The sequence below is a fragment of the Talpa europaea genome (genome assembly GCF_964194135.1).
Source record: "Talpa europaea genome assembly, chromosome: 12".
Lineage (NCBI taxonomy): Eukaryota > Metazoa > Chordata > Mammalia > Eulipotyphla > Talpidae > Talpa > Talpa europaea.
This window is the reverse complement of record NC_140079.1, coordinates 48,658,541-48,681,046: the sequence shown is the minus strand read 5'-3', so window position 1 is coordinate 48,681,046 and position 22,506 is coordinate 48,658,541. Positions and strand designations below refer to the sequence as shown.

The following is a 22,506-nucleotide window of genomic DNA, read 5'->3' as shown; positions in this document are numbered from 1 at the left end:
AGAGGGTGTGGGCGGGACCCCACGACAGGCCACGCCCCGCCGGCCACGCCCCCTGCCCCCGGGTGACTCCGGGGCTCTGGCAACCACCGCGGGTCGCCCCCCTGCGTGCGTCCGCTCGTGCCTCCGCCCCCAGGCTGCCCCGCGTCCCCGCGGCGGGCCGCGAGTCCCTCTCGCCGCCCACCCCCCGTCCTCCTCCGGCTGCCTGCAGGGAGAGCCTCTTGGAGTCGAGCCCGAAGCTGCCCGAAGGCTGGAAATCCTCTCTCCAGTCTCTCTTCAGTCGACCGGCTTCCGGCCACCGAGCGGGCTGCGTCTCCCGCTCCGACTCTCCTCCGTCCTCCGCCTCCAGACGGCGGGAAGTCCCTCCAGAGCTGCCCACGCGCGGCGCCCACCCCGCGGACAGAGGACACGGAGGCGCCGCGGAGGAAGGCGTTTATTGGCGCGGGCGCGGTCAGAGCGCCGCGACGCAGTCGGTGCCCGAGTAGCCCGGCAGGCGCAGGGCGAACTTTCGGCGCACGTCGTCGGGCACGAACCTACCCGCCACGAAGTGGTGGCGCCCGGAGAAGCGGCCTGCGCAGCGCTTGGGCGCCGCCAGCGAGACCAGCACGTCGGGCCGGAGCCCGTCCTCGGCGTCGCTGCCCGTCTCCGCGTCCCAGCCTGAGGGAGGAGGGCGGGAGGGGGTCACCGTCGGACGGGAGGCCTGGCGCCCCGGCGCGCACTTCCTCTTCCGGGTCAGACCCGGCTTCGGCTCTGATACGTGAGTCTCGGTCACACCTGCCTCCCCCCCCCCCCACCCCCCCCGAGGAACTGCGCCTCCACCCTCCACCGGTGTCTTCCCCTCCTTGGAGGTGATTCCCTTCCCCTCTGCCCTCACATTTTCCTGGCCCTGCTCCCACCCTGCTGATCGTCCTCCTTCACTTGACTCGGCCTCTGCCTTCTGACTACTTCAATTCCACCTGCTGCGCTTTCCCACGCAGACGACTCTCCTTTCTGATCCGGGGTCTGCCCCACAGCGCCCTTCCATCAGTCCGGAGCTTGGAACAAGGCGACTCCCCGCCCAAACCTCCCGACCTGCCTCCCCTCTGACTAGACCCCCCTCTCCACCAGGACAGACCTGTCTCCTTGCCCCAGGTTCTTGCCTCTGAAAGGATATGCCCCCCTGCCCACCCACCTGGAGTGTCCATTGTCCGCCCTCTAGCTAGAGATTTTCCTCTGAACTGATACCCCTGCCTTCATGTCAGACTAGGTTCTGCCTTCTGCCATGACACGCCTCCTCCCACCCCCTCCCTGGACTGAAGTCTCTTCTCAAATGAGCCTCCTCTCACAGGTTAGGGGTCCTGACTACTTCCCTGCCTCTGACCTGAGCTGAGCCTCCTCCCTCTGATTTTAGTCCTTCCTTCTCTGACCCTAGCCTCCACCCTCAGACTAGAGACCCTTAATAGCCCTCTTTGACCTAACAGGGCCACCCTCTCTGTCTTCGGCTATCCATTCGGATGTGCGCCAGAAGCCTCGGATCTGAGAGTCCACCTTGTCCATCAGCCCTCCCACCCAGTTCCATGGCACCCTGCTGGGATGGCCCTGGGGTCTTGCAAGCCCAGGGGCATCCCTGAGTCTTGCCACTGCTATGAAGGGTCCGGCTGGCCAGCGGCTGTTTGTTCCATCTGCCCATTGCCTAATGGCTCCAACAGGCATGGGGCGGCGGCCAGGATGGGCGAGGCCTTTGCTGAGTGAGCTCACGTCTGCCCGGGAGACTGGGCCAGGGTGGGCAGCAGGCACACAGGACTGGACATGGGAGGGAGGGAACCTGGGGTCACCTGGGCACCAACCTTTTTCCTATCCAAGCATGGGCCTGTCCCTCAGCCTCACCCAGGATACACCATCTATCCATGCTGGGGACATTAAGGTTCAGGGCTGACAGACAGATAGGGCCACCAGAAGCTGGGATACAGGGAGCCTCCACCCTAGCCCCCAGGACCAAACATGCCCCCCTCCACCTGGCATGCCTGAGGGAATGTCCAGGCTCACAAGGGGGATGGACAGCAGCTTGAGTGTGGCCAGCGCACGTGTGCAGGGGCCCCCAACCTCACCCAGCTCCACGCCGGGGCCCAGCACAGCATCCACTACCAGCCCATAGGCATCATTGATGAGCTGGACCTGGGGGGCAGGCAGGGTCAGGAGTTGCCTTGGGGCATTGTCCCCCACCTCCCCTCCCCAGCGGCCAAGAGTGCTGACCTCTGTGGGCAGATAGGAAAGGAAGGGGATGTCCATCTTCTCACACTGGGTGGTCAGGTCCTGGTGCAGAGGGTCCAGTGAGCGTGTGGGATAGAAGATGGTTGGTTCGTATTCCTGCAGGGGGCAGGAAGGGGTCAGACCTGGAAGTCCTTTCATCCTCCCCATTGACCCTTAGCCCCCAGATCTGAGCACCAGGCAGCAGACCCTGCCATTGGCAAGCACTGGGCATATTCTGTGATCTGTCCAGCCTCAATGTCCCCCAGGACAGTATCAAGAGGAAGAAGTAATTTCTGCAGGGACAGGGTGGATGTGACCCTGGGAGGCTGAAGGGGTACTTGCTACTCACAAACACCCGCAGGTGCCGGGCACAGACCAGTCCCACAGCCCCATTCTGCTCCGGGCCGCACACCACCAGTACTGTCCTCTGCTTCCGGGAGAGAGCAGGCAAGGGGAACACCTGGCAAGGGGCACAGCAAAGGCAAAGCATGGCACTGGAATTCCTCTTCATCCAGGTGAGGAAACTGAGGCCCAGAGTAGCAATAGGAACAGGGCTTGGGGCAAGAGGCAAAGGTATTGGATGGAAGGAGAGGCATTCTGGGGGAGAGGCAGGGCATCTGAGGGCTTCACTTTCCTCATTGGAGACACACAGAGTCCTTGGCTCAGGCTCTGCCAAGTCCAAGCAGGAAAACGTGCTTCCTACTGCCGCTCTGAGAGTGGTTTGTTTATTCTCAGCCTGAGCTGCAGACATTCTTCCACTTTTTTCCACCATAGTGGCTGCCCCTTCCCCGCCCATGTCTCCAGGCCTTGGCCCCTCCCAGAGGCCCCAAAGTTGGGGAGGGCAGAGGGTGGGAGTACTTTTCCAACCTGCCATGCCATGCCCTCCTGCTTTCTCCCTCCATTTGCCTGTTTCACCTCTTTCTATCTCAGACTCTGTGTCTCTCCCCTTCATCTCTCCAGTCTCTGTCTTGTTCTCTGCATCTCATCCTCTCAGTCTGTCTCTCAGACTCTCTGCCTTTGGGGACCTGTGCGTGTCCTCCTCTTTAATTCAGTAGTTATGAGCACTGGATTTCTGTTCCAGGGCTGCCCCGACTCTCTAGTGACTCCTCTCTCCCCTCCCAGCCTGTTTGGCTCCATCAGAGGGAAGTTAATAGCGAACAGACACCTGGGGCCTCTCCCAGCCTCAGGTGGCTCCAGGGCCCACAGAACCCAGCCATACTCACCTCTAACCACACAGAGAGAAATTCATTCCCTTTCCAAATCTCTCCAAGTTCAGCATGGTCCTAAGGAGGCCCACCCTGACTCACTTTCAACTGCCCCCCCACCCCCCACGGCCATGTCACATCTGGAGCCCAAGACCCAAGACCAAGACCAAGTCAGGGAGGGTGAGAAGGTTCAGCTATCTGAGACCAAGGGGATTCTAGGGCTTTCAGAGCAAAACTGGACAGTTGGTCACAAATGGCCAGGCAAAACTACATTGCACTGGGTTTGCTTTTGAGGCTCTGATTTTCACCAGTTTCTTTTGTGGGCACCTGACTCAGGATATGTTTCATTTGGAAATGGGAAATTTAAGTTTGAAAAATGAGTCCACATAAAGAAAGATCATGAATTTTTCAAAGTATATAATGGTAATAATAAAAAGGTAGGAAAAGGGAAAGGATTGTATGATGGAGCCCTGGCTCTCTCAAGCATTTTCTAAGGTGTTTGTGTTTGTTAATTGGAGTCAGTTTATTGATCTTTCTTCAGGGGAGGAAACTGAGGCATGGCATGGTTTGGCAACAGGGCACCAGCACTACATGGCTTCTCTGACACATCTCTTATAGGCACTTCAAGGGCTGGGGGTTTGCCCAGGAGCCAGACACAGCTCTGTTTCCAACCCTGGACCCTGTGCAGTTCCTCCTCTCCACCTCTCAACATTGGGCTTCATTTTCCCCACCCATGGCTTGGGGTAATTGAGACTTTGGGAACTGCTATCCCCCATACCCAAGACCCAGGAGGTGGCAGAAGCAAGCAGTCACATAGCAGGAGAACACATCCTCTGTCCCTTAAGGAACCCAGACCTGGGCCTCCCTGGTGGCCTAGGGGTTAAGTCGCAGCACTGTCACTGCAACCATCTGAGTTTGATCCCCAGCCAGGAAGCTAACCCACACATGGCACAGCAGACCTCTCCTCTCTTGCCCGCTGTTCCCCTCAGCACTATGTTTCAGTAGATCTGCCTGCTCTGCTCCCCACTCTGTCTCTGGTGAATCCTCTCAGCCTCCATACCTCTGGCCTACACTCCAGTTCTATGCAAAAATAAATAAATAAAATCTGAATGAAAAAAAAAAAAAAAAAAAGGAACTCAGACCTGTGCCTGCATGTCTGTGGTGGTCTTGGTCTCTGATCCCCTGTCAATGTCCTCTTCTCTGAGGACCCCTGTCTCTGCCCTCACCCTCTCTGATATTATGGATCTTGGGTCCTGCCTGGTCTGGAAGTGATGATTCTCTCTGTGTCTCAATTTCTCCATCTGCGAGACAAACTGGACCAGCCTAGACTCAGAGGTACTAGGCTTTGGTGCTAGGGGATTGCCTGATGGGATGGGGTCAAGGTCAGGGATTAGGATTCAAGTACCTTGGTTACAGCCACAGCACTAGCATGACCACACAATTCCACCAGCTGTTGACGCCCAAAACGATAGTCCTCCAGCAGCTCACGCTCCAGAGCAGCCGCCTCCGCTGTGCTGAGCGATAGAGTAGGCAGTGATAACTCAGAAATACAGAGACAGTGAAAGGCTTAGAGACAGAACCAGAAATGTTCCACCAACGTTCCTAGCCCATCCTTAAGCAGCTATTGTAGCCCAAAGTCCAGCATCCTCCCTCAGTTTCCCCAGGTGACACACATCATTGAATAGAAGCCTGTCTGGTCGCAGGAGGTCTGAGTAGAAGGCTGAGGTGCGGGCGCCCTCTGGTGACCATGGTGGCACTTGTTGGTTCTAATGCCCCAAGGCTCTGGAAGACCAGGCCCCACTTAGGTACAGGAGGGGTGGGGGTGGAACCTACAAAGGGAAATGAGGCATGAAGGACTTTGATGGGGAGTCATAGATGTATTTCAGGCAGTGCAAACTACTGAACGATCTCCAGGTCACTGGAGGGGTAGACTGGATTGGGGGTGCCTAAGCAGTTGGGTTTGAAAGGCTGCCGAGGAGTTTAATGGCTCAATCCAGGCGGCTATGAGCCTCAGTGATAACCTATCCACGGGAGGTGATAAAATAATTATGGCCAGATAGGATCAACTCGTGAGGTTTGGGCACTGACTCTCTGTTTCATCTCTCTGAGCCTCATTTCCTTTATGAATGTGAAAGAACCACGAGCTGGGTATCTTTTGAAGCCCAGTACAAAATGCAAATGTTTGGTCTCTTGTTTAAAAAATTTTAAGAATTTAGGCCTCCCTGGTGGCCTAGGGGTTAAGTCTCAGAGCTATCACTGCAATGGCCTGAGTTCAATCCCTGGCCAGGGAGCTAACCCAAAAGTGCAGCAGATCTCTCCTGTCTCGCCCATTGCTCCCCTCAGCGGTGTATTTCAGTAGATCTGCTTGTTCTGCTCCCTACTTTTGTCTCTGGTGAATCCTCACAATACCTGCATCTCTGGCTTACACCCCAGTTCTTGTATGCATAAATAAAAATATTTAAGAATTTTAAGGTGGTGACTGCAGAGCACTAAACCAAGTGTTGAGCCCTTACAGGTGCCAGGACCAAGCTGGTCTTGGTTTTGAGGGCTTCCAAGGGGCAGGTATTTTGTGTCTGCAGCGAGGGATGGCAGGACAGCAGGCATTGCTCATCTGAAGATGTTTCTTGCTCCAAACTCAGATTGGGGAGGCTGGGCAGGACTAATGCTGATGCCAGCTTTCCCTAGACAGGAACTGTACCCCCAACTCAGTGACCCCACAGTGTGTATAACAATAATGCTAACAAAAGAACCAGGCCCGGCCCGGGAAAGTCGAAAGAATTTGGACAAGCTAAATGATTTGCCTAGGTTCATTCAGGAAGTGGGGACAGAGGTCTCACCTTTACTGTCCGTCTATAAGGCCACACACAAGGTGTAAGCAAGGCAGAGGCAGACCTACAGAGGGCAGAGGTTTGGTGGAGTGAATCCTGAGATTCCTCTTTGAGCAGGAAACCACAATCTCCCAGCCAATTTTGCAGCTCCTGCTTCCAGGGCAGCAGGAGGGGCGTAGGTGGGGAACAAGGAGTGCCAAGGGATGGGAATTCAAGAGGTTTCCTGGAGGCCTGGAGAACTATGGGAGGTAATCCAGGTGGCAAAAACATCGAGGGCCATGGCCCTGTGGTGGGATGAGCTTGATGTGTTCAAGAAATAGATGAGAGACCCATGTGCCTGCATCAGAGTGAACAAGACTAAGAAATTGGGTCAGGAAGGCACTTCTGGGGGACATACACAGATGGAGGAGATGGAGGCTTAGGGAAGGGAGGTGACATCACTCCCAGAATCAATCCCGGCTTTGTCGGCAGTCCATGTGGGATGAGGTTGAAGGATAAAGTGGGGAAAAGCTCAAGGTGGGGCCAGATGAAGAGTGCCCCCAGGCAGGCCCGGCTCCCAGGGAAGAACATCAGAGAGCTTAGGAGTATGGCTCATACCTCCTCCATCTTGTGATAGCTCTAGCTGCTGACCTCATGGAAGGGTGGGGGAGGAGTAGAGTGGGAAAACTATCCATTCCACTTCTTCCTGTGCCCCAAAGCTTTGGCCTCTGGCCACCACTTGAAACATTATTTTCCTGTCTAACTGATTAGAGTGATAATGGGGACTCCTTGGCAGAGGGTAGTCTAGGCTGGGAGCCCAGGAGGGGGAGGAGGTAGGGCAGCAGTGGCTCTGGGTGGGGAGCTGTGTGGGAGGGATACAGGCAGAGCTGTCATGGGTAGGTGTTGGGAGGAGGGAGGTCACCGAGAGGGTGCCTCTTGCTTCTCCCCAATTCAGCCTATAGAGTATAGATGTGAGGCATCAGCATTAGCCTGCCGACCCCAGATGGGCTGAGATGCCTTAGTTTCCAAGGGATCTGGGCCTGGCCCTTCCATGATGGGAGGGCTGAGGAAGGCCCTGAGGCCAGTCAGAGTGCCCATGCCAGATCTTCCCTGCTTTCAGCTCCATCTGCTCCTCTCCACCTTCATGCCTCTACCCACCAGTCCCCCATCATGCTCACATGATGCCTACAGCAATCCCATGCCCCCCAAATTCCTCAATATAAGCTGTGGGGGTTTGAAATTTGAACGGCAGATCATATCACCCCATTCCCAACCTTCGCATGGCTCCTCAGTACTAAGAGAATATTCAAATTCCTCACCAAGCCCACACATATCCCATTATGTCTGCAATCTCCCTGCCTTCTCTCTGCTTGCTAGTTCCTCCCCTACCCACTCCAAAGCATCCCACCAGCCCCCACACCAGTTGAAGTCACAGCTCCAGCTTCCAGGACACTCTCCTCCTCCTGCCTAGGTGTGCCTGGTCTCTAGACTGAATCACTGTTGGTAATTGGCCTGAGAAAAGCTGAGTGGACAGGGGGTAACATTGGTCAGACAAGAGGCTATTGGGTGAATCTGGTTTGTGGTGAGGTCCACAGTCCTGCTTGGGGTTATATGTCAGAGGTTAGAGGACACGGGATGACCACTTGGGACATGGTGGAAAACAAGGCCATAGCTGCCAGATCCAGACCCAGAATTCATCAACCCACTGGCAACTGGCTGCATGTTCAAAATCCATCCAAGTCTGGCTCCAGCTTGACTTCCCTCTCTAGGTCTCAGTATCCTACGGAAAAGGGGTGGACCACCAGGAAGGTGTGATCACCTAAGCTAAAAAGAGTTGTTCTTCCCAGGTGGGGAACTAGGGACAAGGGTTCTGGAATGCCTAGGACAGATAGAGAAGATGGGTCCTGGCTGGGGGTGATTGGCAAGGTAGGTGAAGTCACAGCTTAATGAATAATTCATGAGGGGCGGGCCTGCCATGAAGGCTGTTTCCCCAGCAACGCAGCTTTGCAGGCCTTGCCGACTGGCTTAGTCTCTCCAGTGAAATCTGGGGTGGGACTGGGATGCCCGGACCCCCACCCAACCCATTCCCCCGGCTCCTCTCCAAGTCACACCTCTATCTGTTCTACTGACTGAGTCCTGCCCATGCCCAAGGGTCCCACCCCACCCATGTCTCAGCCTCCGATCTATGCCCGCCAAAGCCCTGCTCCCCGTCTAAAGTCTGCATCCTACCCATTACCCCAAGCTCCCTCTCACCCACGTCTTCAACTGCTGTGGAGGCCCCAACTGACCTGAGGAAGAGCAAAGGCCCCAACTGACCTGAGGAAGAGCCGCTCCTCCGGCGCCTCCACGGTGTCTGAGCCGCTCATGGCCAAAGTGAGCGGGTGTGCGCAGGCAGCCGCGCCGCCTTTTAAGCGCATCCCTGGGCAGGGAGCGCCCACTCCTCCCTCCGCCCACCTCGTATCAGCCAATCAGAAGACGCTGAGAGGGCGCCGCACGAATCCATTGGTCAGAGGGCGCGGCTGACTTAACCCTTTGGTGCTGAGGGGACCTGACTGTCGAGGGAGGTGCTGGCAGGGAAACCAAAGCTGAAGGGACAGTGAAAGGCAGGTCACAGGGCCACGGGGTCCTGAGCTTGGGGCAAGGACCACCTCTCCAACTCCCCTATGCCTCAGAGCTCTCTGGGCTCCCAACCCACCTCCACACCCTGGTGAAGACCCTAGTGTGGAAGGGTGGGCTGCCAACAAGCAGGTCCAAGCGTGTTTGGGGGCCCAAGGTGGTGAATCCAGCCACAGCTTCTGGGTGGTTTGAGCCTTCCCCTCTTCCCCCCACCTCAATCTTCTACTGAGCATTCAAGCTGGTTGTGACAACCCCACCCAACACCAGTAACTCAGTCCCTGGGACACAGGTGGGTGGTCTCTAGAGCCTTTATTCTCTCCTGGTAGGGAGGGGTGGGGGTGCAGTCGTCCAATGGTTGCAGGCGCTACGTGTACCACATGAAGCCGTAGGTGGCGTTGACAATCTCATCGTTGGGGCGCATGCTGTATAGCTCACCCATTATGGGAGTGACCCACCGCGTTGTGTGGAACATGGACTCTCCCACCTGCAGGGACAGCGGTATGGTTATAAGGGTGTAGGGGACCTCACCAGGTCTGGTAGCCACTGTGGGTACATCACAGGCTATTGCTTCCTCATCCTCACAATGGACACCCAGTACCCCTGTGGGTTCTGGGTTTTCTACCCCTACCCTCCCTTCCAGGACCCACCTTCCAGTCAGGCACATCCTTCATGATGACGGCCTCCTCCTCCAGGTTCTCCCGGAGCATCTGCAGGACCCTACAGTGACAATTGGAGAGGTGGGGGAACAAGCTCCAGCATCCCAAAGGGTGCCAATCCCTTTCTGCTCCACCCCCATTACCTCCGCCTGTCCAACCTGCACATAATGACCCTTGTGCCTCAGCCCAATGCCCCCTCCTGCCCTTCCACTTGGGTCTCTGCTGGGGCTCTCTCCAAGGCTGATGGCAGTCCTGTGCATTTTGGCTGTCAGGCCAAAGCACTGAGGTCCATGACCTCCTGCCCCTCCTGCCCCATGACTGTTGTGGCAGTCCCACCTCCGGTCCTTCTCTGCCTGGAACAGTGGCATCAGCGCAATTCGGGCCTCAAAGTCCTCAATCTGCAGGCGCCTGCAAATCCAAAACCAATACCCAGATCAGACCAGGGTGAAGTAGGGGGTCTGGACACCCAGGGTGATGCACAGGGAAGGTGGACGGGCCCAGACACCCAGGGTAATAGGTGGAAAGGGTTGAGGAAAGAGTCAAGCCTTTGGATACAGGGCTTGGGCAGTGGAATCTGCCCACAGGGGCCCAAGATGGGGGTGAAGGGAGGGTAGCTGATGCAGGCTTTGGTCCACAAGACTGCTGGCTTCACACTTTCTTTTCAATAAAATTTTTTTTTTAAATCCCCAAAATAGCCCAGGCCTGATAATTGTGGTGTGGGGGAAGTTCATCACAGGACTCTGGGCCTTACAAAACCATGTCCAATTGTCTCAAAATAACTGTGGGGTATCGAATGGGCAGGCGGAGCCTGCACACCCAGTGATGTGGCCCTCTGGCCCTGTTCTCGTATCATCGGGAATATCTCACAGCATCCGAGGGAAGGGTCTGAAATTCAGTTCCCTCCCCAGATCCTCATGCCCTCCCTACTCACTTACCCCCTCCTCAGGCCCAGGGTAGCAATCCCTCCAAACCACTCCCCACCATAGTCACACACTGGGGTAGTGGCTGTGTGCATCTCCCCACGGTGGTGCATCCTGGGAAACTGGAGGCCTCAAGTCAGGCACTCCTGAGTTCATCATCTGTGTCCAGCAGCCTTCACTTGCAGGGCCTGCTCCAGTCCTAATCACCAGAATTCCCTGCCTTATGGTGGTAGTGGTGTGGGGGATGGAGGCACAAGTAAGAGAATTCAAAGGGGTGCTAAAGGCAGAACAAGGGTGGTGGGGCCCAAAGTGTGTTTGTGTGTGTGTTGGGGGGAGGCAAGGGGGAATGCAACGAGGACCACCTGGTAGGGTATCTGGCTGTATTGAGGAAGCTAAGTCAACACCAAAACCACTGCAAGCCTTGATGGACAGAAAGGCCACTGTCTCACATGGACCGCCTCTAGACCTTGTTAACTTGCTGTCTGCTCATGACCCACAAGACAACACTAAGAGAACACTTCCAGCCTTCCCCGCTCCCTACCCCCACATGCAGGGAACTAGCCCCCAGGTTTACTGCTCATTTCTTGAGGGTAAAGGCCAGGTGTGGACCTACTGGGTCAGTGCCACATATTCAGGGTCTAAGGGATGGCAGGGCCCTATGTATCTCCTTCCCCTCAGGCTGGGGTCCTACCTGCGTTCCCGGTTCCACTTCACCATGCTCCAGTACCCGAAGAGCAAAGTCCCGATGCCCACAGCAAACATGCTGTAGCCTGTGGGGAGAGGGCCACAGGCTCAGCACACAGGGGAAAAGCAGCCCTTTCTTCTTGTGAAGCAGGAGCCAATCACTGTAAATTCTCCAGCAGCATGAATGAAACCCCTCCTACCTCCTCTACCCTACTCACAGATGCCAGTACCGTCACGGACACCCGTTTCTTCAGAATACTTTTTTGTCTCTCTGCATGCCCACTGGCCCCCACCCTCAGACCTGCTCCTTAGCAGTTGCTGACCGCTCTGTCCTGTTCACCCACTCTGCAAGCAGAGACAGCAGGCTGCCCCAGCTTTTCTCTCACTTCTGCCCCCATGCTGGGGCTTCTGAAGGTACTGGTAGGCAATGACTGCGGGAGGGCCCAAGGGTCTCTATGTTTATGTTTGGAGTCAGCGGGCCGGTCCCCATGGGGAAGGCCAGTGTCCCACTCCAGAGGCTCCCGGATGCCTGGGTTAGCTCTCTCTGTGTGCTACCCACAGGGAGCTGGACAGGGCTGCCAGAGACAGGCAGTGCCCTGCAGAGATGCCCAGTCACCCTGAGCACCCAGGGTGTTGCTGCCTCTCAGCTTAGTGGGGTGAAACCTCTTACCCAGACCCAGGGGGACAGGCTGCCATGAATATTTACTGAGCAGCAGCAGGCTCTGCCACTGTAATCCTGACTGACAGGCTGGGGGCCTGCTGGGGTCTTCAAGGATGCCCTATCTCCTGAGGCTTGACTGGGGCTGGCTTGCCCGGAGGCCCTCATCTTTCCAATTTCTTCTCTGCACAGGCCTTGTGATTGCTGGGACAGTTCCACTTCCAGGTAATCCCGAGTAGGCAGAAGGGCAGTGTCAGGGCTCTGAGAATCTGGGTCCTACGTTACTGGCAGGGGTTTCCCAGGTCCCTGCCCTTAGCTTTCCTCTTCAGTTTGGCCCCAGCACAGGAACCTCTGCTGGACCTGGAGAGGAATGAAAAGCTGGCTCTGTCTTTGACTGCCTAGTTCATTCAACCTGTTAAAAATGAGAGGTTACATTGAGGCACTTCCATGGTATCGGGGCAGGGAAGTGAGGGTACCGTGATTCTTTTTTTTTTTTTTTTAAGATTTATTTATTTATGCATACAAGAGCTGGGGTAAAGGTCAGTGGTGTGGGGGTGGGAGGATCCACCAGAGACAGAGTGGGGAACAGAACAGGCAGACTGACTGAAATACACTGCTGAGGGGAGCAGTGGGCGAGACAGGAGAGGTCTGCTGTGCCATGTGGGCAGCTCTCTGGCCAGGGATTGAACTCGTGCTGCAGAAGCTGTGGTTAGCTTCACAGGTTGTGTCTTAACCCTTTGCACCACCAGGGAGGCCCAGGTACCGTGATTCTTATGTCTGCTCAGAGGCTTGAGTGCCAGTTCCCTGTTCTCCCAATGTTTTCTCCCTAGACAGCGCATTCCAGTAGAGCCACCTCAAGCTTTCAACAGCAGCAAAGGGGCCCAGAGGCCTCCTTTCTCACCCAGACCTAAGGGACAGACCTGGACTGCCCCAGCCTTCCCATGGGGACCCCTCACCCTCACAACAGGAACCCATGTGTGGGTCCACTGTAGTTCCAAGACAGTCTTTACAATGATACAGGCTCTAATTCTTTTTTCCTTTAAGGATGGGAAGGTCAAGGCCCTCAGGGGTGTGTGTGTGCCTTGGAAACTGCCAGTCAGGTGGTGGAAGCCAGCAGGGATAATGCCAGAAAGGTATTTGATCATGTATAAGGAGATCTACATAAATGGAAACACATATTGTGTTCATGGCTTGAAACTTAACATTGTTCAGACAGCAGCACTCCCAAACTGAGGTACAGAATCAATACAGTCCTCATCAGGTCCTGATTTCCCCTCCCATCAATCCCAACCTCCCCCATTAGAATCCCAACCTACCCCCTCCCTCACCAGAAATGCAACCTTTCCCTCATCAGCCCTGCAGAAATTGACAAGCAGATGGTAAAATTCATAGGAAATGCAAGGGACCAGAATAGCCAAAACAATTCTGAAACAGAACAAAGTTGGAGGACTAAACTTCACCATCCACAGCTGTGTGTACAAGATAGAGATGCACTGTCATAAGGCTAGATACTTACATTGATGGAACAGAGCTGAGATTCCAGAAATAAACCCTAACATTTACGGTCAATTGATTTTGGACAAGGGTGCCAAGACAATTCAATGGTGAAAGAACAGTCTTTTCAGCAAATCGGACAACTGGATAGCCACATGCAAGAGAATAAAGTGTGCTCCCTCCTTCCCCCAAACACAAAAGTTAACTCAAAACAGATAAAAGACCTCAATGTAAGAGCTAAAACAATAAAATCCTTAGGACACAGAGGAGTGAGTTTCTGAGACCTTGGATGAGGCAATGGTTTTTTAGATACGACACCAGAAGCATGAAAGACAAAAGAAAAAAAAAAAGATGAACTAAATTTAAAACTTTTGCCGTGCAAATGACACCACCAATCAGCTAAATTTCAGCTCAGTACAAACATGTATCTGATATATGTTTAATATGTACATTAAATATATAAATCATGTGTCTCTATAAATAACATAACAGTATAAATCATATTTCTCTGGTAAGGGAACAGCATTCAAAATATATGAAGACCTCTTAAAACTCAAAAATGAAAAGATGACCAGGCCTCCCCTGGTGGCGCAGCGGTTGAGCGCTGGGCTGAGAGGCCGCCCGCAACCTCTGCAGCGTCGGTTCGTTCCCTGGGCGCTGGCGAGGGTCCCACAAAAAAATAAAGAAAAGAAAAGATGACCAACCCAATCACAAAATGCATAAAGGACGTGAACAGACATTTCTCCAAGGAAGCTACACAAATGGCAAAGAGACACATGAAAAGATACTCAACATCATTAGTCACCAAGGACATGCAAATCAAAACTATAATGAAATACACCTCACACCCACTAGCATGGTTAGAATTTTAAAAAAAGGAAAACAGTGGTGTTCAGATGTAGACAAACTGGAACTCCCATACCTTCAGGTAGGAGTGTAAACTGGTGCAGTCAATTTGGAAAAGTCTGGCAGTTTCTCAAAAGGTTAAATGTGGAGTTACCATATAAACCAGCAAATTCCACTCCCAGGTGAAATTTTACCCAAGAGAAATGAAACCATGTCAACCAGAAACGTGGAAAGGAATGTTCAAAGAACCACTGTTAAATAACAGCCAAAAGGTGGAAACAACCCAACTGTCCATCAACTGGTAAATGAATGCATAAAATGTGTTCTAGTCATACTTTGGAATATTACTTAGACATAAAAAGGAAGTCCTGACACATACTAAAACTTGGAACCTCAAAAACTGAGTGAGAGAAGGACCTCCTTGATGGTGCAGGGGTTAGTTTCAGCACTATCAAGCTATCATCAGCCACTGTGGCATGAGTTCCATCCCCGGCCAGGGAGCTGACCCACATGGCACAGCAGACGTCTCCTGTCTTGCTTACTGCTCCCTTCAGCAATGTATTTCAGCAGATTCGCCTGTTCTGCTCCCTACTCTTTCTGGTGAATCCCCCCCACTGCCCCACACCTCTGGCCTATACCCCAGTTCTTGTATGCATAAATAAAAATAAATCTTAAAAAAAAAAACAAAACCTGAGTGAGAGAAGCCAGACACAAAAGGTCACCTAATGTGTGATTCCATTTATGTGAAATATCCAGCACAGGTAAAACATAGACAAAAAGCAAATGCGGGGGAGGCTCCTCCTCCCTCCCCTCCACCCAGAGTCCTGGGGAAGGAATGGGCGTACTGCTAATAGAAATGGGGTCTCCTTTTAGATGATGAAAGTGTTTTAAATTTATTTTATTTTTTTTCCGTTCCGCCCCCCCCCCTTTTTTAAAGATTTATTTATTTATTTATACAAGCACTGGGTACAGTCAGAAGCACGGGAGGGTGAGAGAAATCACCAGAGCCAGAGCAGGGAGCAGAGCAGGCAGACTGATGAAGCACACTGCTGAGGGTAGCAGCAGGCGCAGCAGGAGAGGCCTGCGCACCATGTAGGTCTCTTGCCATTGCCCGGGAATCGAACCAGCGCTGCAGAGGCTGCAGGCAGCCTCACAGCCCAGCACTCAACTGCTGCGCAACCAGGGAGGCCCAAGTGTTTTAAATTTAGATCACAGTGATGGTCACACAACTGTGAACAGAGTAAAAAAAAAAATAATCAGTGTTTTGTACACATTAAATGTGTGAGCTGTTTAGTATGTTATGTGACTCTCAATAAAAATGTTGAAGACCGGGGCCTCCCTGGTGGCGCAAGGGGTAAAGACACAACCTATGAAGATACCCACAGCCACTGCAGCACAAGTTCCATCCCAGCCAAGGAGATACCTACATGGCACAGTAGACCTCTCCTGACTCGCCAGCTGCTCCCTTCAGCAGTGCATTTCAATCAATCTGCCTGCTCTGCTCCCCACTGTCTCTGGTGAATCCTCTCACCTCCACACCTCTGGCCTGTACCCCAGTTCTTATATATGCATAAATAAATCCTTTTTAAAAAAAATGTTGAAGACCTACAAAAAAAAGCCTGCCTGGTAGGTGCAGAAAGGAGTGGAGAAAGCTGGGTGACAGAAAAGATAGTCAATTTTGGTGAGTGTAGGTTAAAGGCAACCTGAGCCATGGGGATCATGGCTCAAAAGAAGCAATTGGAGGGAGGCCCAGAGGAGCAGGGCAGGTACAGGGTAGTTGAGTGGGGCCTCTGTCCTTGCTGTTCCCACCACCTAGGGACTCCTCAGATCTCTCTCCAGACTACCCTGGTCTGAAGAAGGCCCAAGTTTCTCCAGGTTCTTACCACAGTGTAAAATCCTGATATGGTATGTCTGTTTCCTCAGCTAGGTTGTGAACTCAGGATGCATCAGGGTGGAGTACTATAAGCACACTTGACAACTAGTTACTGAATGTAGGTACAGAGACAAAGACCACACCACCAGAAGAGGGGGATGGGGCAGGTTTGTATATGCTTCAACAAAGGCCAGAGTACAGGGTTTGATTCAGAGACCCAATCCCAGGCAGTGGTATTCAGGGGAGATGGCAGCACTGCTGTGTCATAAACCGGAAGAAGACTGGGATAAAGGTCATGTTTATAATGTACAAATGAAAAAGAGATGCTGAATGAGGGACCCACAGGGAGGCCTGAGGAGTGGGATCCTTCTGCAGCCTGGTCTGGGTGCTGATCACATGGATGCACACCTGTAAATAGACCATGTGTGGCACACGTGAAGGGTGCCCTGGTCTGGGTGTTAAGTGATACAGTCAGGCTTCCCTGTCAGCAAGCTATATAGCCTCAGTGGATTCAAGCAATCACAACTTAAGAACATGTACTCTACGGTGACTATGTCTGTCCTGAACAAGCAGGCCTTTTTCTTTGTCACTAATACCTAACAACAGAGTCTAACAACTATTTATAGAACATTTACATTGTATTAGGTATTGTAAATTATCTAGAGATGACTTAAAGTATATAAAGGATGTGCATAAGCTATATGCAAATACACTATATGGATACTGAGATACAATAATACCTTGGAAAAGAAATGGAGGCAGATCCCATTATATTCTTTCATGGTGTTCTAAAATTTGAACAGCATGTTGCCCACATGGTGCTAAATTTGGCCTGTACCTTGGTTTTGTAAGGCTCTCCAGCTGAAAACACTTTTATATTTGCAAACAGTGTAAAAAGAAGCAGTAGCAGTGGACAGAAACCATCTGTACCACAAGTCCTAAATATTTATCTGCTCCTTTATAGAAGAAGTTTGCCAATCTCTGTTCTGAAACACAAAAAAAAGGGCAGTGGAGGACTTGAGTTCTCACCTGACATTAACTTTTCCACTGTTTGAACTATTACAATTTTTACCATGCCCATGATTTTTTTGTTGTTGTCTTTTGAAGCATAATTTATGTAACATGTACAAGTTTTTACTGTAAACTTTGATGAGTTATGACAAACATATTCACCTGAACTCGTATATTTTGGATGCAAAACATGAGTACTTTTTGTTTTCTTTCAAAATTGTATGTTTTGAACTCAGTAATACAAACAACTTAATGATACATATTTCTGGGACATCCTTTGGGGTTGAGATGGAGCAACAGCGAGGAACCACAGAACCGAATACCTTTTAAATCCCTTCAGTGTCGCCGGCTTCCGCCCCAGTTATGGTCCGGGACGCCCAGGAGGAGGTCAGCTTCTCTCGAGTCTCAGCTTTCCCACGAGTGAAGCCAGTGACGCGGGAGCGTGGGCTAGGGGCACGGGCTGCACAAATCTGCCTAACCAGCTGTAAATGGGTATTATTAACGGAGTCGACCTACTGGGCAGTTGCCAGGAGGCCAAGAGCTAAGGAAGCGCTAGACAAACCAAAGTTGTCGCTGTCATAAGGAAGCCATCAGGGACCCCTAGATCTGCCTCTCGTCTCACTGCAAGGGAAACTGAGGCCCGCCAGCCACCCCCACAAGCGGCGCAGCGTCCCGCAGTCCCAGATCCTGAGCCCAAGGCACAGGGTGACACTGACCCGACAGTCCCCGACGCGGAAGGTTCCGCTTGTAGTCGATGGGGCCGTAGCCCCCCGGCGGGGGCATGTCCTGCTTCACCTTCGACGCCGCCATGTTCGCAGAACCTTGCAGTTCCGCTCGCGGGCGGAAGTTACGTAACGGAGGGCGCCGCCATGATGAATGTGGCGGAAGCTGTCGCGAAAGTCCGGAACGAGGCTGGGGAACGCCTGCGTGCTGATGCAGGGACCGCAAGCCACGGAACGTGGGGCGACTGTGCCGCCCGGCAGCTACCGAGGTCTTGTTTCTGCTCACATCAGGTGTAACACCTGGAGCCCGTTGGGGTGCTCTGGCCGGTACCCTAAACTATCTCCAGGTTACTTTACAACTGGAGCGATGCACATGGTGGACAGAAACCCCAAACTCTTTGAGGGAGCCAGGTCACTGAGTCGAGTCCCTTTCCCGTATTCTCCCCCTCAGGGGGCTCTGCGGACAGTTCTGGGGTCCACAAGATCAGGGCTGGGTGCACGAGGTTGGGGGCAGTTGCGGCTCAATTTCGTACTCACGCGGCACCCCATTCTAATCCTAGGCATGGATTCCGCTCCCCTATGGTAGTCGGGACTCCTCGCAAGTGGCCTCTCATCAGGAACTTGACCGTTCAAAATGACTATGAGTCATAAAGCCCGAGGACCTTGGGGGCCCCGCGGGTGGGGTCTGGGAGGGCCCCACCCCTAGACAGGGTGACGCCGGCAGTCACTTCACAAGGCAGAAATTGTTACCTGGGTAATAAAAGGTACCGCGGCAGTGGGGTCTTGGGGAGTGGACACATGGGGGTGCGGGTGTGCAGGTGCCAAGCACCATGGGTTAGGCCCGAGATCGGAGTCCGGCCGCCCCCCGACAGCAGCCGCCTCCTACTCCCCGCGCACCCCAGGCGCCACCATGTCGGGCGACAAACTTCTAAGCGAACTCGGCTATAAGCTGGGCCGCACCATAGGCGAGGGCAGTTACTCCAAGGTGAAGGTGGCCACGTCCAAGAAGTACAAAGGCACGGTGGCGATCAAGGTGGTGGACAGGCGGCGTGCACCACCCGACTTTGTCAATAAGTTCCTGCCACGCGAGCTGTCCATCCTGCGGGGCGTGCGGCACCCACACATTGTGCACGTCTTTGAATTCATCGAGGTGTGCAACGGGAAGCTGTACATCGTGATGGAGGCAGCCGCCACTGACCTGCTACAGGCGGTGCAGCGTAATGGACGTATTCCCGGTGGGCAGGCGCGGGACCTCTTCGCCCAGATCGCCGGCGCAGTGCGCTACCTGCACGACCACCACCTGGTGCACCGCGACCTCAAGTGCGAAAACGTGCTGCTGAGCCCCGACGAGCGCCGCGTCAAGCTCACCGACTTTGGCTTCGGCCGCCAGGCTCACGGCTACCCTGATCTGAGCACCACCTACTGTGGCTCAGCGGCCTACGCGTCGCCCGAGGTCCTCCTGGGCATCCCCTACGACCCCAAGAAGTACGACGTATGGAGCCTGGGTGTAGTGCTCTACGTCATGGTCACCGGGTGCATGCCCTTCGACGACTCGGACATCGCCGGTCTGCCACGCCGCCAGAAGCGCGGCGTTCTCTACCCCGACGGCCTCGAGCTGTCGGAGCGCTGCAAAGCCCTGATCGCTGAGCTGCTGCAGTTCAGCCCGTCAGCCAGGCCCTCTGCCGGCCAGGTTGCGCGCAACGGCTGGCTGCGCTCGGGGGACTCCGGCTAGCTGCCGGGGCTCCCGCCATTTCCCCCACGTCCCACGCTCGGAGCACTGCGCACGCGCGGCGCCCGCTCCGGAGGCGTGTCTGCGGGGGTCTCCCTAAGCCTCCGGGCGCCAGTGCGCATGCGCCCTTCCCTCTCCCCTTCCCCCACTTCTCTATCCCCGCGGGGGGTCACTATTACCCCAGCGTGGATTCTAGCTCCTGCTCCACGACGCCGAGAGCAGGAGGGCGCGTGGACGTCCTCGGTTCCCCCGCGAGAAGGCCCCGGGAGGGGGCGGAACGAGAGGAGACGCAGCATTGCGCCTGCGCGGAACGAGCGGCCATGTGGTTCCAGTCCCCCGCTGGCTGCGCTTTCCTTGGGGCTTGGCTTGCTCCGGGCGCTGCCCCCAGTGGAACTGGCAATAAACTCGCTCTTCCTCGCACCTGGCTCTAGCAATGAACCCCTTTTACAGAGCAGGGAGGGAGGGGGCGCTGCCGGGGAAGTTTTAAAGGTTTGCGGAGTACCGCATTGAAGTCTCAAAAGTTGGCTGGGAGAATGCCACCCTTGGGGGCATCCCCAGGTGGCACACCCCGGTCTTCGGAGTGGAGGTGCTGGACTCTTGGACCCCAAGCTCTCTCGGGGGTGTAAGCGCAGAACGGCGAGATTCTGTCTCTAGGTACGAGGTTCGTCAATGAGGGAATGGGACCTAAAAATATAGCCAAAATTTGAACCCTGGGGTTGGGGAAGCGGCATCAGCTTTCCTCAGTAAGGGGGAGTCAAGGTTGGGTCATGAGTCTGCCAGACCAGCCGGTTCCTTTGGTCCTCTTGATTCCTTCATTTCTTGAGCTCCTGCCAGGCTTTAGACTCAGCAAAAAAAGTTTTGGCTTATCCGTGCCTCAGCGAGGAGCAAGTGAAATAAAATTATTGTAAGTAGTGCTGAATGTGGGTGTGTTTGTGTGCGGTGGTCTAAAGCAGGGATATTTGAGATGTCCTGAAGGAATCAACCGGCAGTGAGACTGGACAGGAGGGAGGTGGTGGGTTTGAATACCCTCAGAAGTCCCTGTGACTGCAATGAAGAGGAAAAGGTATGGGTCTGCATTGGGGTCCCCACAAGACCTAGAGGAGTATGCAAGTTATTTTTTTAAAATAAATTTTATTTTTATAAAATAAAATTGCGTACAATTGCAACTCCCTTATTTTGACCCCAATCCCTCCCCTGCCTGTCCTCCACCCCCCCCCCCATAGAGTGTCTCTGGTTCATAGTTTTTTGTTGATTTTGATTTTCACTTTCTTATGGTTATTCATTTTCCTGGTCCCTTATTTAGGTTTTCTGAATTCCTGCTATGAGTGAGACCATCTGGTATTTTTCTTTTTCTTTCTGGCTTATTTCGCTGAGCATGATCCCTTCCAGTGCCATTCATGTTGCTGCAAATTGCATGTGTTTTTTTTTGAATGCTGAGTAATATTCCATGGTGTATATGTACCACATCTTCTTGATCCAGTCATCTATTTTTGGGCATTTGGGTTGTTTCCAAAGCTTAGCTATTGTAAACAGTGCCTATAAACATAGGGGTGCAGGTGCTCTTTGGAATGGATGTTTCTGTGTCCTTTGGGTAAATACCTAGGAGTGGAATTGCTGGATCATATGGAAGCTCTGTTTAGTAGGTCCAGAAATCTCCACACAGCTCTCCATAGTGGTTGGACCAGTTTACACTCCCACCAACAGTGCAGGAGAGTTCCTTTTTCTCCACAACCTCGCCAACATTTGTTGTTGCTAGTTTTTTTAATATGTGCCATTCTCACTGGTGTAAGATGGTATCTCATGGTAGTTTTGATTTGCATTTCCCTGATTACAAGTGATGTTGAATATTTTTTCATATGCCTGTATGCAAGTTATTTTGCCTGGGAAGGAGTTACTGGGTTTGCTGACAGTGGCTGCCATTTGGATGGCAAACTTCTCCTTAAGTCTTAACCCTACCTGCCCCATCTTAGTCCCATGGGCGCAGCCACTTTGTGATTCTGAGTGTGCCCCACCCCTGCTTACCTTCCTTGATTCTTAGATGCCCTGGGGATTAAGTGTCAGCTTCCCTGACTCCCCTTATTTTGCAGTTGAAGAAACTGAGGCCTTGCCTCTGTTTCTGGCTGATTAACTTCAGAGCTGAGACAAAACATTTAACCCCTCACCAGGACACTTTTCCTTACCTGGACTTTGCCTTGGGTTGCCCACCTGGAAAATGGGGACAAGAACCCCTTGTCAAAGTTGCTAGGGAGGGCTATATATAGCTCACTGGAGGCCTGTGGCCTGCTTTCTTGAGCATTCACTGCACTTAGATGAAAATCCACATCCTCACCCTTTTATCAAAGCTCGAAGACCTCCTTGTCCTCGGCCTTGCACTTGGCCTCACCTTGAGTCTTTGCACTCCCCATTTTCTCTCCATTCAACACTTGGCCTAAAAGGTCAAGTTCTCACTACCAACCAGCTCTTTCCCCCTTGCCTTGTCACAGGTGTGATCTCAGCACCTGCAGTGTGGCACAGGCGTTTTTTCTCTCCGTGGAGGAGAATGTGTGAACAGGGCCTACTTCTCCCACATGGTCACAACTCAGTTCAGAGTGGGTAAGTCCCGACAAGTGCCAGTGCCCGATTTGTTCAGTAAAAAGCTGCCTGAGGCTCACCCCTGGACTTTTGAAGAGCCTGTACCTGATCCAGCAGAGCCTATGAGAGAGCACCACTTAAGTGTACTTTCGGCCTGTATTGGGGCACAGGGCACCTGTCAGGAAGCCACAGGTGGAGTGGGACACACTTGGGAGTTAATTTATCATGTCTCCTACCACCTCTGTGCCTTTTGCAAGTTGCAAATTGGCTGTGGCTGTAGGAGGGTCATAAGCCCCCGGGCCAGAGACAGGGAAGCCTCAGCTCAAAAAACTATCAACAGCAGAATCATGTAAGCACTCAAGACAGGGTCATATTTTAGGCACATGGGAATCCATCAAAGTGATCATGTTTCACCTTATGAATCAAACTTGAAAGTTTGTCAACATCAGAAAACAAGTTCTTTTTTTTGTTTTTTTTTTAACAGAAAA

The 22,506-nt window shown here is 53.2% G+C and overlaps 3 protein-coding genes across 3 annotated transcripts; 1 reads left to right on the top strand and 2 right to left on the bottom strand.

Moving 5' to 3' along the window:
• Nucleotides 1–448: 448 nt before the first annotated feature.
• Nucleotides 449–8,655, bottom strand: YJEFN3 (YjeF N-terminal domain containing 3; the record flags this gene model as incomplete). The annotated part of the gene is made up of 6 exons (XM_084250042.1): nucleotides 449–654; nucleotides 1,992–2,151; nucleotides 2,230–2,343; nucleotides 2,576–2,686; nucleotides 4,837–4,945; nucleotides 8,555–8,655. 6 exons carry the CDS (start codon nucleotides 8,653–8,655, stop codon nucleotides 449–451), a joined length of 801 nt encoding a protein of 266 aa, XP_084106168.1.
• A 500-nt stretch (nucleotides 8,656–9,155) lies between these two features.
• NDUFA13 (NADH:ubiquinone oxidoreductase subunit A13) lies at nucleotides 9,156–17,806 on the bottom strand (the record flags this gene model as incomplete). Its single annotated transcript, XM_084250844.1, has 5 exons — nucleotides 9,156–9,338; nucleotides 9,502–9,571; nucleotides 9,847–9,918; nucleotides 11,122–11,200; nucleotides 17,713–17,806. 5 exons carry the CDS (start codon nucleotides 17,804–17,806, stop codon nucleotides 9,219–9,221), a joined length of 435 nt encoding a protein of 144 aa, XP_084106970.1. The 3' UTR covers nucleotides 9,156–9,218.
• Nucleotides 17,807–18,628: 822 nt separating this feature from the next.
• Nucleotides 18,629–19,580, top strand: TSSK6 (testis specific serine kinase 6; the record flags this gene model as incomplete). Its single annotated transcript, XM_084249709.1, has 1 exon — nucleotides 18,629–19,580. The coding sequence occupies one exon, from the start codon at nucleotides 18,629–18,631 to the stop codon at nucleotides 19,448–19,450; it is 822 nt and encodes a 273-aa protein (XP_084105835.1). The 3' UTR covers nucleotides 19,451–19,580.
• Between the last annotated feature and the right edge of the window lie 2,926 nt (nucleotides 19,581–22,506).